At 37.5% G+C, this 14,787-nt stretch overlaps 1 protein-coding gene across 1 annotated transcript; it reads left to right on the forward strand.

The window, feature by feature from the left end:
* Positions 1 to 132: 132 nt before the first annotated feature.
* On the forward strand, positions 133 to 8,105 carry LOC114643289 (extracellular calcium-sensing receptor-like). Its single transcript, XM_028791893.2, has 6 exons — positions 133 to 331; positions 711 to 1,005; positions 1,773 to 2,579; positions 2,989 to 3,213; positions 3,956 to 4,079; positions 7,192 to 8,105. The coding sequence occupies exons 2-6, from the start codon at positions 745 to 747 to the stop codon at positions 8,103 to 8,105; spliced, it is 2,331 nt and encodes a 776-aa protein (XP_028647726.1). The 5' UTR covers positions 133 to 331; positions 711 to 744.
* Positions 8,106 to 14,787: the final 6,682 nt, after the last annotated feature.

Here is a 14,787-nt window from a genome sequence, read left to right on the forward strand (position 1 = left end):
GCCTACCTTTGAGAATATGTGGTTCCTCAGAATATGATTATCATCTAACCACCAAGGATTTTTCGGACACCCTATTTAACTTACATGACACCACCCTTTCTTTGGCAGGATTTAGTTCCTCTTTGGAAATGCTCCTGTTATCAGCAATAATTCTAATATGGCCTTTACATTTCACAGGAGGGTCTATTTGTAGACTGCAGGGCCGACCAGAATTGCCTCAGTTTTCAAAAGATGGAGATATTATAATTGGAGGCATTTTTTCCTTTCATGACAACCTTGTCAATGTAAAGCCAACATTTAATGTTTTACCGGAATCCCTAAAATGCAAGGAGTAAGTAAAAATTTGAAATATTTTACAATACTGGAAATAATTATTTATTTTAAAAAAGATAAACTTTTCTATATTTGTTGTGTGTACTGTTAATTCTGATCTTAATTGTATGCTTCTGAATTATCACAGATCCATAGCAGATTGTATTTTACCTTTTGATAAAAAATATATTTTTGAAACACAAACAAAGTGATTGTTCTAACTTATCTTGGTAATTTCACTGCTTTTCTGAAAGCAAATCAATTACTCTGATATATTTTGTATTCAGTATAGCAAAAATAAGTAATTTGCTTTTTAAATATATAAAACTTTATCTTAATTTTAGTTATCTTTAGTGATTCTGTAATTATTTTATTAGAAGTGTATTTATTTATTTTAGCATTAACTTGCGTGAATATCAGTTTGCTGAAACCATGATCTTTGCTATTGAAGAAATAAACAACACTACAGATATTCTTCCTGGAGTTTCCATTGGGTACAAAATATATGATGACTGCAGTTCCATGCCTTTGGCCATAAGAGCAGCAATGTCCCTGGTGAATGGTCAGGATGAGCAAATTGATCCCAATGACGCCTGCACCAAATCTTCTCCTGTTCATGCTATCATTGGTCAATCTGGGTCATCTCTCAGTATAGGAGTTGCAACAAGTATTCGACCTTTTTCAATTCCACTGGTAAGGTGCTAAATAATGCAACACAATTTTAGTAGATTTCAAATCACTGTAATACAGCGTTTCAGGGTTCATTTCTTGATGCATTTTAATGTTTATTATGTGATGATTTGAACCATAGTAAATGCATGAATGGAGAATAGTGTATCCAGTTTTGAATAATAATGAAAGTATTTATTCCACAATAAACTTAAAGAAGTAACAAAGTTTATTTTGCACTTAAAGAGTTGACATTAATTATAAAATCAAATTGGCATGATATCCAAAAATGTTTTAATAATTGTTATATACTCTTTAGTATAATATGGCTTCCTTCAAGAAGGTTTAATAATTAATTTATTTTTCTAATGTTGGATGCAACATACCTTTAAAATTCACTAATAAAAATGTTTACATCATTTCAAATGCTGTTGTATTTTCTGAAATTCTTCTTTCAAAGGTGTTTGCATTTTGAATTGACAAGAATGCACTTTAAACTTGACTTCACACAATCATCTTGTTTTACAGTCATATTAATAAAAGTGTATATTGCAACTGAAAAAAACTTATTTTTAAGTGAATGCATTTTACATTTATTTAAAATATTTAAATAATACTGTTTTTTATTTACTTTTATAACACTATGAATATAGAAACCAGAATGTAAACAGAAAATATTCAGATGTCTTTTCTGAGTTTGTTGTTATGGTGCATTTGTACCAACACATCTCTTCTAAAGGTTGTCACTTTCAACACGTGTATTGTTTAATGCCTTTCATTTCTATTTCTAGGTTAGCTATTTTGCAACTTGTGCTTGTCTGAGTAACAGAAACGAGTATCCTACATTCTTCCGAACAATACCAAGTGATTATTATCAAAGCAGAGCCTTGGCACAGCTTGTGAAACATTTTGGATGGACCTGGATTGGTACTATTAGAAGTGATAATGATTATGGACACAATGGAATGTCAACTTTTTTGCAAGCTGTACAAGAGGAGGGTGTCTGCATTGAATATTCTGAGTCCATTTATAGAACTTACCCACGAGAGAAGTTTCTTAAAGTTGTAGATGTTATAAAGCAGTCTACTGCTAAGGTTATTGTAGCTTTCACCACTTTTATTGATATGGAATTTCTCATAAAAGAGCTTTTGCTTCAGAATGTAACTGGGCTGCAATGGATAGGAAGTGAAGCATGGATTTCTATTGAAAGCCTAGCAACGGAAGCAAATTATAGAGTTTTGAGTGGGTCAATAGGAGTAGCAATCCCTAATGCAGTCATATCAAATTTGAAAGAATTTTTAGTAAATGTAAATTTGCAGAGTTCTCCTGGTAACGATGGACTCAGTGATTTCTGGCAAAATATTTTTGGTTGTACATTGACAGCACAAAACGAAACACAAAATGCTAAGATGTGCACAGGATCTGAAAAACTGAGTGAAATTAATAACCAATATACTGAAGTATCAGAATTACGAATTACTAACAATGTCTACAAAGCTGTATATGCAATAGCTCATTCTTTACATAATCTTTACACGTGCACAAAGAATTCTATGAACAGGACATGTGAAAAACTGACCAAAGTTGAACCATGGCAGGTATGCATATAAAAACTGATTTATTTGCATAGCAGTTATTTCTGTTTCTAAAGCACCAACAACACAGTAAATTAATACTATAGGAGTATTATAGACAAAGAAATACAGCAACATGTAAATAAAGGTACTAGAGTGTAAAACATTACACTGCTCTAAGTCTCCAGCATGGCATATCAGTAACAGTATCAGTATTCTTAGTTTCATCATATCATTTACTCATGAATGATAAATCACAGAAATATTTATAAATGTCATGTCTGGTCTCTTCTAATTGGTTGGTATTGTGCAAATAGAAGAAAGGAGTTCTTTTTGGTGTCAACCTCTTGATTTTTCCCAGTGAGCACATTTTTGCTGATTGCTCTCTTCGGTGGATAATTCAATAGTGTTTTTTTTTTGTTTTTCCTGATAGGTACTTTATAATATGAAAGAAGTGAATATTACAACTAGAAATGGTGAAAACGTGTATTTTGATGAAAATGGTGATCCATCAGCACGTTATGAATTGATAAATTGGCAGGTGAAAGAAAACATGGTAAAGTTTGTAACAATTGGCATCTATGATGCATCTTTACCAAGAGGGCAACAATTTGTCATGAATAACAGGAGTATTGTTTGGGCAGGCTTCATTAACAAGGTGAAGTATATATATAAATATTTTGTTGTCATTGACTAATAAAATGTGTTTAAATAATGTACCTATATAAAATCTGCTATTATCACTTAATTAAATAATTTCGTAGAATATTATGATGTACTGGTGCATTGGTCAGAGAATTGTGGGAAAAGAACCTTAAAAAAATAGGTGTGCTTGCCACCAATAAGGTGAGCGTGTCACGGGAGTGCATCATGAGGTGTGCTAGCTAGATCAGGGTAAGAGCTAGAAGGAAGAAGTGAAGCCAGTTGTTTTTGCAGAAGGGTAATAGGCGAACATTTATTATTTTTGAGGTGTTTTCTGAGACCCAAACATCGGAAAATGGTTAGGACCCACTTTTAGTAAAGAAACCTTAAGCAATAAAGGCATTGGGCTTACCAGTAAAACAGTTTGACTTGTGTCCTGTCTCTGCAAGTCGTCACAATATGTTTGCTTGAAACTCCAAATTAGCATTTGCATAAGGTTTCTTAATGAAATTGTTTTTAACTGAGCAGGACATATACTAGATGGTTTATCTCTTATGCATATTCATGTTACACTTTTGTGTAAGTTTATTGATCTGCTACTTGTAATTTTAATTACAATTTAATTTTAAATATGTGCTTATTTGTATAATATTCAGATATTGCATGGTTAGCTACTTTTAATGTTACTATTTGATTTAACAGGTTTACAGTATAAAAATAAAGAAATTAAATAGAATTAAAAAACGTTTTTCCTAAAGGTACCTATGTCTTTGTGCAGTCAGAGCTGCCCACCTGGAACTCGTAAAGCTGTTCAAAAAGGAAAGCCAGTATGTTGCTATGATTGCATACCATGTGCTGAAGGGGAAATCAGCAACGTAACAGGTATTAAAATTGTTATAGAGTTATATTTAGGCTAAACCAAAATGTTCATTTATTGAGTACAAAATAACCTTAAAGGAATGTCACACATATCCATATACCTGTCTTCACAATATGTTGGTTTTCATCAAAATTCTTTATTGGCTATTGTTTATCATCATTTTTAGGTTTTCAATAAAGGTTTATAAATCTACTTATGTGGTTCAAATCTATCTGCAGAATGCTTGAGAAAACCACCCCTCATCAAAAATGGCAAACACATGTACACTTAAATGTAATATGGCAAATTAGCATCACTAGTTCAAACTGTGGAAGCCTGAATCTGAAAGTGCACAAGAATATAGGAAGACAAGGCATAGACGATCCTATATATTATAAGACATGCAAACATGCTACATTTTTATTTATAAAAATGCAAATGCAATTAATATTTTTCCTAAACAGTTGTAAAATACTGTAAGTGAATAACAAATTCTCACATTTCTAGAAATGTACTCCAGTTACTCCTCAAGACCTGACATGTTCCATCAGGTTCTTTGACAAATATAACTCTTACAGTGTGCTCTGAGTGTTTCCCCAGTGAGCCTTACTGAATGCCTGATATACCTAAAGGAGAAATAGCTTAACTTGAAATTCTTTGTAGACTGATTAAAGTAGCTTTTCCTTACATGCATATCAAATACCTAAATAAAATCTTGTCTGAACTGAATTGTCTTGAAGCTACTTCAGTGCCTTGCAGAGGGGGGTAGTAACGAGTTACGTTTACTCCGTCACATTTACTTGAGTAACTTTTTAAAAATATTGTACTTCTAAGAGTAGTTTTACTGCACCATACTTTTTTCTTTTACTTGAGTACATTTGTGAAAAAGAAATGCTACTCTTACTCCGCTACATTGGGCAACACTCGACTTGTTACTTTTTTCCATTTACACATTAAACTATATTTTTGCAAGAGAGAAGTTGCCAGTGGATCTACTGCATGAGTGTTTCACCAATCAGACGTAGCCATGTAGTCATATGACCACACAAACTTCCTGTGTCTTGCAGCCTGTGAGAGACTTTTTAGTCATGCGGGGCTCCTGTTAACTGCTAAACAGTCACAGCTTCACGCAAGAACCAGATCGTTGTTCCCAAGCCTGCCTTTCATGTATTTTAACCTCATGTCTTTTCTCCTTTTCTTTAATTCCCCCTTCTTTTTTGTGCTGACCTGTATATATACACTCCCGTCTCCGTGGGCCTTAATCACATGCCGCATGAAGCCAATAAATCAAATGAGAATGATCGGACCCGCAAGTGCAGGTGCGACTCGCTCCAACTACCTCATTAACTCCCCGTGTTCGTGCAATTGCGCCTACGGAGAGTGACACGGCTTTATGGATTTGAAACTGGACTTTTTTTTTTTTTTTAATCTGCTGACCCGCTACACCACAAAGTGAATATACAGTATTATACTGTCAGTGTACAGTATATCTTGTCACTGTAAGTAGTTTGCACTGTTCAAACATACATGTTACCTACTGTAGGTATTGGCTTCAAAAGCTTTGTTGGGAAAAACTGAGATTTGAAACTTTGTGTTATTTGTGCATCTTTATTTTGTAAAGATTTTATTAATTTGTACTCATTTTTTATTTTATTATTTGGAAATAGCAGAATTTGCACATTATTTTATATTTTTGTCTGTCTTATTACATTTCTAAAAAATAAATCATTTATTATGTTCAAACAGTTACTGAGTACTTGAGTAGTCTTTTCACAAATACTTTTTTACTCTTACTTGACACCTTTTATTGGCTAACTAAAAAGATTACAATATGCAAGCTTTCGAGGCAACTCAGGCCCCTTCTTCAGGCAGATCTTGCCTGAAGAAGGGGCCCTGAGTTGCCTCGAAAGCTTGCATATTGTAATCTTTTTAGTTAGCCAATAAAAGGTGTCATTTTGCTTGGCTTTTCTCTACATTCATAATGGCTAGCACGGTACAACACCCTAGTACTACTCTTACTTGAGTAATTTTTTAGATGACTAGTTTTTATTTCTACTTGAGTAATATTATTTTGAAGTAAAGCTACTCTTACTTGAGTACAATTTTTGGCTACTCTACCCACCTCTGGTGCCTTGGTAGTCTTATGTACAAGGGAGGAGGCAAGATGTATCCTTGTAGGTGTCAAAAATCTATTTCAAAGGAAAGAAAAACAGAATACAAATCCTGATTTTTTTTATAGTTATATTCTTTCAGCCCCTGCCAGAAGATACTGTGCAGTATTTATGTGGCATTTACCATTCCATAAACTACTCATAGACAGTAATGCCATATTACCATAACTTCTCGTCAAAAAAGAGTTGAACCATGGGGCAAATTAACAGTTTTTGTCAACAGATCCTTGCAGTTCTCTGCATTACTGAGGCATAAGAAAGTGTTCATGCATGCCCAATATTATTAGCTTCACTTTGTCATAAACTTATTTGTGAACTTGCAGCTTTATTAGGTGCTATTTGTTTCATGAGTGGTGCTTTTCTCCTTGTTGCTATTCATTCCTGTCATTATTTACAAGCTCCAGTAATCATACACACAGTCTTAGCTTTCCCAACACACCATATAAGTGTTAGATCCTTCTTTACCAGTAAAGGAGCATTCTAAAATGTCTCATTCAAGTTCCTCACCTGAGTGCCATTGAGCACCACCCACTACCTTGCAGGTTGTGAACTAATACAATAGCTCCATGGTTTTCTCCAGGCTTAGCCTCTCACCACCAGACACCCATCAGCAAGTGCCACATTCCTCGGGTTCCAGCATCCCCAATGAGCTTCTCTTTGTTGTTTGAACCATCAAGGAAATGAATTCTTTAACTGATTTTGTTTACCTTCTTCTGTTAGATCATATGCTAAGGGTAACTCTACCAGGAAAAGAAGCCTCTCAACAACATCACATTAAAGATCAACAAACATGTAATACACTTCATCACACCAACCACACAATCCTAGAAAGGAGTGCTACATACAATGTTTCAAATTGTTCGTTGAATGCAAAAGTCTTTACATGTGCTTTAAAAACTTTTACTATATTTACACAATATTTGATGTGTTCATTTTTTTCCAATATACATTTATATTTTCACAGATTCAATTGATTGTCTGAAGTGTCCTTTGGAGTATAGGTCAAATGACCAAAGAGATCAATGCATCTTAAAAGATGTTGAATTTTTATCCTTTGGAGAAGTTATGGGAATAATTCCAGCTATCTTTTCTCTGACTGGAGCTTCCCTCACCACATCCATTATTTGTATTTTCTTTTATTACAGGAATACACCAATAGTCAAAGCAAATAACTCTGAACTAAGTTTTCTTCTTTTGTTCTCATTGTCTTTATGCTTCTTATGTTCTCTTACTTTTATTGGTCAGCCCACTGGTTGGTCTTGTATGTTGCGCCACACATCATTTGGAATCACATTTGTTCTGTGTGTTTCTTGTATTCTAGGAAAAACCATTGTTGTTTTAATGGTGTTCAGAGCTACAAAGCCTGGGAACAATGTGATGAAGTGGTTTGGTCCAAGCCAGCAACGATTAAGTGTTTTAGGTCTTACACTAATTCAGGTCTTCATATGTATATTTTGGATAACATTTTCACCTCCTTTTCCTAGTAAGAATATGAGATCCTACAAAGAAAAAATAATTTTAGAATGTAATGTAGGATCCACATTAGGCTTTTATATTGTTTTAGGTTATATAGGACTTCTGTCTATAATCTGTTTTATTCTGTCTTTTCTGGCTCGGAAACTCCCAGATAACTTTAATGAGGCAAAGTTTATTACTTTCAGTATGCTGATATTTTGTGCCGTTTGGCTTGCTTTTATTCCAGCTTATATTAGTTCACCTGGAAAATACACAGTAGCTGTAGAAATTTTTGCAATTTTAGCTTCCAGTTTTGGTTTACTTTTCTGCATCTTTGCCCATAAATGCTATATCATTTTACTGAAACCAGAAAAGAATACAAAAAAAAGTGTCATGGGAAAAATGCCCACAAAATCCATTTAAATTCATTCAACTAATAATAAGTGATATTTTGTACAATGATATTATTTATCTTTGTGTGAAAATGTATTTTTGATTATAATTTTATATCATGCAAAATAAATAAATAATAACTATGATGTGTGAGGTGCAGAAGTATTTCTCAAAATGGATAATTATTTGAACAGTATTTCAAACCCCATCATATGAGATGAAGTAAACCAAAATATTTTTGCCATTTATAATTCATGTACTTCTTAAAATGTTATAACTTCCAAAATTTTTGGGGCATTTCTTCTGTCATTTATTATTTAAGATTGTGAGATAAAATAAATATTAATTGAATTATTTATATATGATGAATTTGGAGATATCTGTTCATTTTTGAGATTCATTTAGAATGTACTATACATTCAAGCTTAGAGAAACTCACACTTTAGCCAAACCATGGCTCCTAATAGTTTATTCACTCCAGTGCAGAGTAGTCCATACAGCTAAGTTAGTTATTTAACTAAGGTCTTAAGCAACAGTTCTGCCTTTCCTCACAGTTTCAGGTGGCACTGTGGATTCCAAGAATGTCTTCAAAATATATTTTAGTTATTTATCACTGGCTTAGTTCCTGCCTCATGTGAACTACACAAAAAGTATTGTTCAGATGTGACTCCTAACAATGGCAATTCTTCCTGTCATATGGCAACCAGGCAGGAAGAGGCGGGCTCAGGTGAATGGACACCAGAATTGACATCAGTTTAGGAGAGATGTCAATCTTCCAGTCTACAGAGAGAAGGAAAAAAGAACATTATCACACATCATATCATGCCATCTCCTGGTGCGACGGAGAATTACCATCACCAAAGCCCTTAAACCGTCTCCTAGGCACACGCGCATGACAATATATATAATATTTAATTTTTATTGACAAAAAGTCAGTGTAATAAATGGAAACATAATACAATCACCCATGTCCTTGTCATTGTAGTTCATTAGAAACAGCGGAGGTAGCAGTGGCAGCTGGTGAAAAATATTTGGACGGGGGTGCAGTTTTTGGAGGGACACACAATTGAAGCAGCACTTATCAATTATATAGTGCCTTTCATATCTATTTATCTATTATATAGTGCCTTTCATGTCTGTTTATTATATAGTGTCTTTCATATCTATCTGGTAATTCCATATGCTCTTGAGGTCCTCATCATAGTGTCAATGCACATCTTGGCCTTTCCAGTACCAGACCCATAGGACAAATCCAGGCTAAAACGTATTATACCCTTTCTACCATGCAGCTCAATCTGATGCCAGCTTTCCCATTTCTACTGTGTTCTAAAACTTCAATCCATGACATCCATAGTCCCCCTATTCTTCTTTATAGATGTGGAAAGGAACAGGCGTACCTGCCACCCAAATTTTATACTACGCCTGTCTCTAAACTGCCCAATCCTCTGCCAACTTGCCCAATTCCTCATTCTGCCAAAATAAACACCATAATGCCTGCACCCCCACCTCTATAATCTGTCCTATAACACATCCATAAGCATAAGTCCAGTCCAAATCTTCTTCTGCCTTTGCTAACAGGGTGCCCAGTCCTTGACCATTTCCACTGTATTCCATAAATCCACATCATATAATCACTAGTCCTCTGATTTTTCTCAAGTCTTGCATCTCAGTTTATCATTGAGTGCACCTACAGAGTCATCCATCCATCCATTTTCCAACCTGCTGAATCCGAACACAGGGGTCTGCTGGAGCCAATCCCAGCCAACACAGGGCACAAGGCAGGAACCAATCCCGGGCAGGGTGCCAACCCACCGCAGGATACACACAAACACACCCACACACCAAGCACAAACAAGGGCCAATTTAGAATCGCCAATCCACCTAACCTGCATGTCTTTGGACTGTGGGAGGAAACCGGAGCGCCCGGAGGACCTACAGAGTCATTCCCACCCTAATTTTATTCAACACTTGCTGCCAGTCTGCCCTGTCCTATTCAAGTTTGCCAGGCTTACCTCATCTGGGCACAAATTCAGGTTGTAAGATCAACAACCCCCCCACCCCCACACATCTTAAACTATAACCTGCCCCTCCCCCCAACCTGTATTGTACTGCACCCACAGGAGAAGTCCAACCTAAATCTTATTCAATCTTTATGATCAGGATACCTATATTTCCTTAAACATAAACCTTGCCCTACTTTCCTTCGAGTCTGAAAATGTCTCAATAGCCTCATGTTATTGTCAGTGTTTCCCAACCTTTTTTATCTGTAGTGGCACACTTTCATATTCAAAATCATCCTAAGGAACACTACTATTTAGCTAACCACAAACTCATATACTGTATATGTCATACATATACTGGACTACCAAAGAAGCCGGTAAAAACGGAGCTCCAAGATCATTATTCGCAGATGTGGCACTTAGTTAGCACTTTGGAGGCATCTCCAAGCTGCTTCGCCTCTTTGCCCACCCATCCCTGCTTCAGAGACAACTCACATGCCCACTATCCACCAGTCCTGGGAGGCTCACTGATGAATACACACCAAGGGCAGTTGGACTATAAAAGCCAGGAGAAATGTCTGAAGTGATCTAGCATGGTGATCATGGAGCTGCTTGTATGCCAGCTTCTCCGGGTAGTCCTATCTTCTTCAGACAGGTGTCGACCACCTGTGGAGATGTCCCTCTCAGGTTCAGACCCAAGTGCGCTACACTATTACTTCCAAGGCACACCTGGTTAGCTGTCATGGTGTGCCGCTGCACTGCAGCACCCTGGGTGAAAAACCCCCCACTGCCACAGAAAGGGCATAAAAGTTCTCCCAGCTCAAGCCTTGATTATCTGGGAGTGAGATAGGCTACCTAGAGTTAATAATATATCGTTATGTGGAACACATGCATTTCATGTGTGTTCCGTGTCTGCAACAATCTATGTAAATACATTGTTAAAACAGAAAAGTTTTTCATGTTTTAGTAATAAATGAAAAAATGTAGACATTAACTGTATAATGTGTGAAGCCTGAAGTCCAAATATCAAATAAACACTTTCACAAAAGGTACAAGGAAAATACAACAGGTGCAGCGGTAAGAACTGCTGACTTATAATCAAGAGGCCACTGGTTCAATTCTGGTTGCCTCGCAAATTTACTGTTTTGAGTAGTGAGTTGCTCTTATTGTTATTGGCCGGATGGAAAGTCTCGGCACTGTTGGACTCTGGTAGCAACCTCTGTGTAGTCCACCGTGACTTCCTCCGGCAGACCCCTTATGAGAGCACAGACGAAGTAAACATCTGCTTCATCCATGGGGACATTAAAACATACAAGACTGAATTTACTCCCTCTGAAATTTAAAGGGAAGAACTTTAAGGTTTGGGCTGCCTTATGAGACACCTCACCCTGGCCACTCCTAATAGGATAAAGGAATGCCCTCCTCCCAAGGGTCTTTGGCCACCTGCAGAACGTCTCCCCCAGTGGTGGATAAAGAGGGGCTCGCCGCAGACAATGTTAGTCAAGGGGTCAGGTTTGAAATCGAACTGGAATTGTCCAGCGAGGGGGGGGACACACGAATCGTCAACTGAAGACCCAGGACAGCTGGCAGACTTGGCCATGCTGTTGCTTGCACTAACAACCTCCCCAGACTGGACACCCAATATGAGCCCAGATGAAATAGCGGGAGGTGAGTGCAATGCTGCATCGGAGCCCACATCGCAAATGACTATTACTATCTGGAGAGAGAGGACCGAACTTTAAAAACTACATTTTTTAATTAAGGATTGTTTTCTGTATCAGATGATTTCTGATTGCATAGCCCGATGGTTTGGTTTGGTTATGAATTGATTTTAGGTGTTTGAATAAGATTTCCAAGTTTGATGCATACCCGATGCCGCATGTGGATGAAACTGTTGGAAAAGCTTGGGCAGGCCTCATATACTGTATTTCCACCCTGGACCTCATGAAGGGTTATTGGTAGGTGCCCTTGGAGGAGCCCAGTTGTGAGAAGACCGCCTTCACCACTCTGGACGGGCTGTTTGAATTTACGGCGCTTCCTTTTGGTCTCCATGGTGCACCGTTGACCTTCCAGCAGATGATGAACCAGATCCTGCGTCCCCATTCTGCATACGCAGGTGCCTATCTTGATGATATAGTTATTTTCAATAACGATTGGGACTCTCATCTTGTCCACCTTCAGGCGGTGCTTGACAGTTTGTGGCTGGCGGGGTTGACAGCTAACCCTAAGAAGTGCAAGCTGGATATGTCGAAAATTCACAATCTGGGATAATCCAAGGGTTTCCTCAAGCCTCAAATGGACAAAATAGGAGAGGTGCTTGCATATCCCTGTCCCAAAACACAGAGGCATGTTCATGCTTTTCTTTGGCTCCCAGGATACTACAGGCGGTTCATTCCCAATATTGTGCATCGGGCCACCCCCCCTCACTGACTTGACAAAAGGCAGAAAGAATCGTAATGTTGTCTGGACCGATGCTTGTAACATAGCCTTCTCGGATTTAAAAGCTGCTTTATCCTTGTTCCCGGTTCTGCGCAATCCAGACTTTTCAAAGAAATTTATTCTGAAAACAATTGCAAGCACTTTCGGTTTAGGAGCTGTGCTGTCACAGTGTTTTGAAGGGGAAGAACACCCTATCGCGTTTCTCAGCAGGAAACTGCTGCCCAGGGAGCGTAATTATTTAAACATTGAAAAGGAGTGTTTAGCAATTAAGTGGAAGGTGGAGGCCCTCCGCTACTACCTCTGGGGATGGCGGTATACCCTGGTGACTGACCACGCCCTGCTTCAATGTCTATACAAATAGAAGTATTCGAACACCTTGGACACTTGGTGGTGTATTAGTTTGCAGGCTCTTGCTTTTGATGTTCGCCTCCGTCACACACCAATGATGATGAGGTTTCTGAACTCTTTTGGGACCCCCCCCAATGGAAAGACACTCAGAAACGCAATTGCCACGTCAGTGTAAGAATGCTTGTCCATAGCCAAGGCAACCATAGGTTGGAATTGCCAGAGCATAGCACCGCAGAATCAACTACAAGCTGATCGTGGTCAGACCATAAGCGCCTGTCACCGATGGGTGATGCAAGGAACATTATAAATGCAGGGAGCAGTATAACTTGGCCACTGACAGGACACTGACCTTGCTTGTTTGCTGTGTCTGTGTATAGGAGAGTGGTAGATCCCGCGAACAATAAATAACTGTGCTCTTCCTGTTTCAAGTTGAATAAAGCGGGTTTTGCTAAAGTATTGAGACTCAGCCTCTTTTTTGGGGTGCAAGACAAAGATTCACGTGTCACAGTATAGACACAAGACAAAACATTAATCTATGTTTGATTGGTTTCATCCTTCCTAAAGATTTAACCGAGGAAACATTATTCCTAGGTTGATGTCCTTATCATAATTCTGGTCTTTCAGCCAATTACATGGATGAATTCTTAGCTCATTATAAAGTTTCTCAGAGGCGTTGATTTCTTCATAGCTCAAATGCACTTACTTACAGCAAACCGCTCATAGTAAAGATTTATATGTGAAGTACTTGCTGAAGCTGCTAATTTTTACAGAACCTAGAGAGTTTCTATAGCAGCTTTTAAATACTTTCTTTGTCCAGGTCCTTTTTGGCTTTGGTTACACCTTGCGCTTATGGACTATACTGCAGTTTACAGTTTTGGAGGTGTCATAAACATAGCACCTTATTTGCTAGCATAAAAATTGTGGATGCTGGGCGGCCAGTGATCAGTCAAATCTATTTATCAGCAATGTGAATGTGTTGCTTTACATGTGCTTGCTCTCTACCTTGTGCATCTTGATTTTCTTTAACAAAGTTAGACTCAATGTGGCACCCACTTCCAACTCAATTACAGACGCTCTTCCATTCTTACAGTTCTTCACTAGGTTACCATTTGGAATGGAAGGGTTTGCCAACATCTTAGGCAGTAGTGGACCTACTGTAGAACAGAATTTAACACCAGGTAGATAGCGGGCAAGAGAGTTAATACCTGCAAAGGTTTATAAAGGAAGGAGTAAAAATTTTGCCATTGACATTTTTCAGTTCACATGGGTCCAATCTCTTGGCTTATAATTGGTGGAAAGTTCTGTCCATCAGATTTTCTAATGGTTGAGCAATGAGTCTTTATTTACAGACCAAGAAAATACTTCTACCTTATCAAATGACAGGTTTCAGGTGATAGGCCTTAGCCTGAAAGTCTTGTTTATTGCTTTCTATTGGTGGTAAATTGGGTTGAAATTTAGAAGTGAAAATAAAGACAGACCCAGTCAGTAAAACAGTCTGCCACAGGGATACCTATGGTTAAAAATGAGGGGTACCGGAATCAAACCATCAACCTCCTGATTATGAGACAGTAGTTTTAACTTCTGCAACAGCCAAGGAAACGTGTCAGCATCGTACCCTAACCTGATTTCTTTTTCTTTGGTTATATTCTTGAATAAAAGCACACTTGTTTTGTTATACTTGTACAATTTGTGAAAGTGTTTATTTGATATTTGGACTTCAGTCTTCACACATTATACAATTCATGTCAACATTTTATCATTAATACTATAACATGAAAAAAGTTTCTGTTTTAGTTATTTGTTCAACATTTCTTGCCTCGCATTTCCTGTGATCCTAAGTTTACCCGGATCATTGTAGACACGGAACACACATGAAATGCATGTGTTCCAAATAACAATGTATATTATTTACCCTGTACAATTCC

The sequence above is a fragment of the Erpetoichthys calabaricus genome, chromosome 2, assembly GCF_900747795.2.
Source record: "Erpetoichthys calabaricus chromosome 2, fErpCal1.3, whole genome shotgun sequence".
Lineage (NCBI taxonomy): Eukaryota > Metazoa > Chordata > Cladistia > Polypteriformes > Polypteridae > Erpetoichthys > Erpetoichthys calabaricus.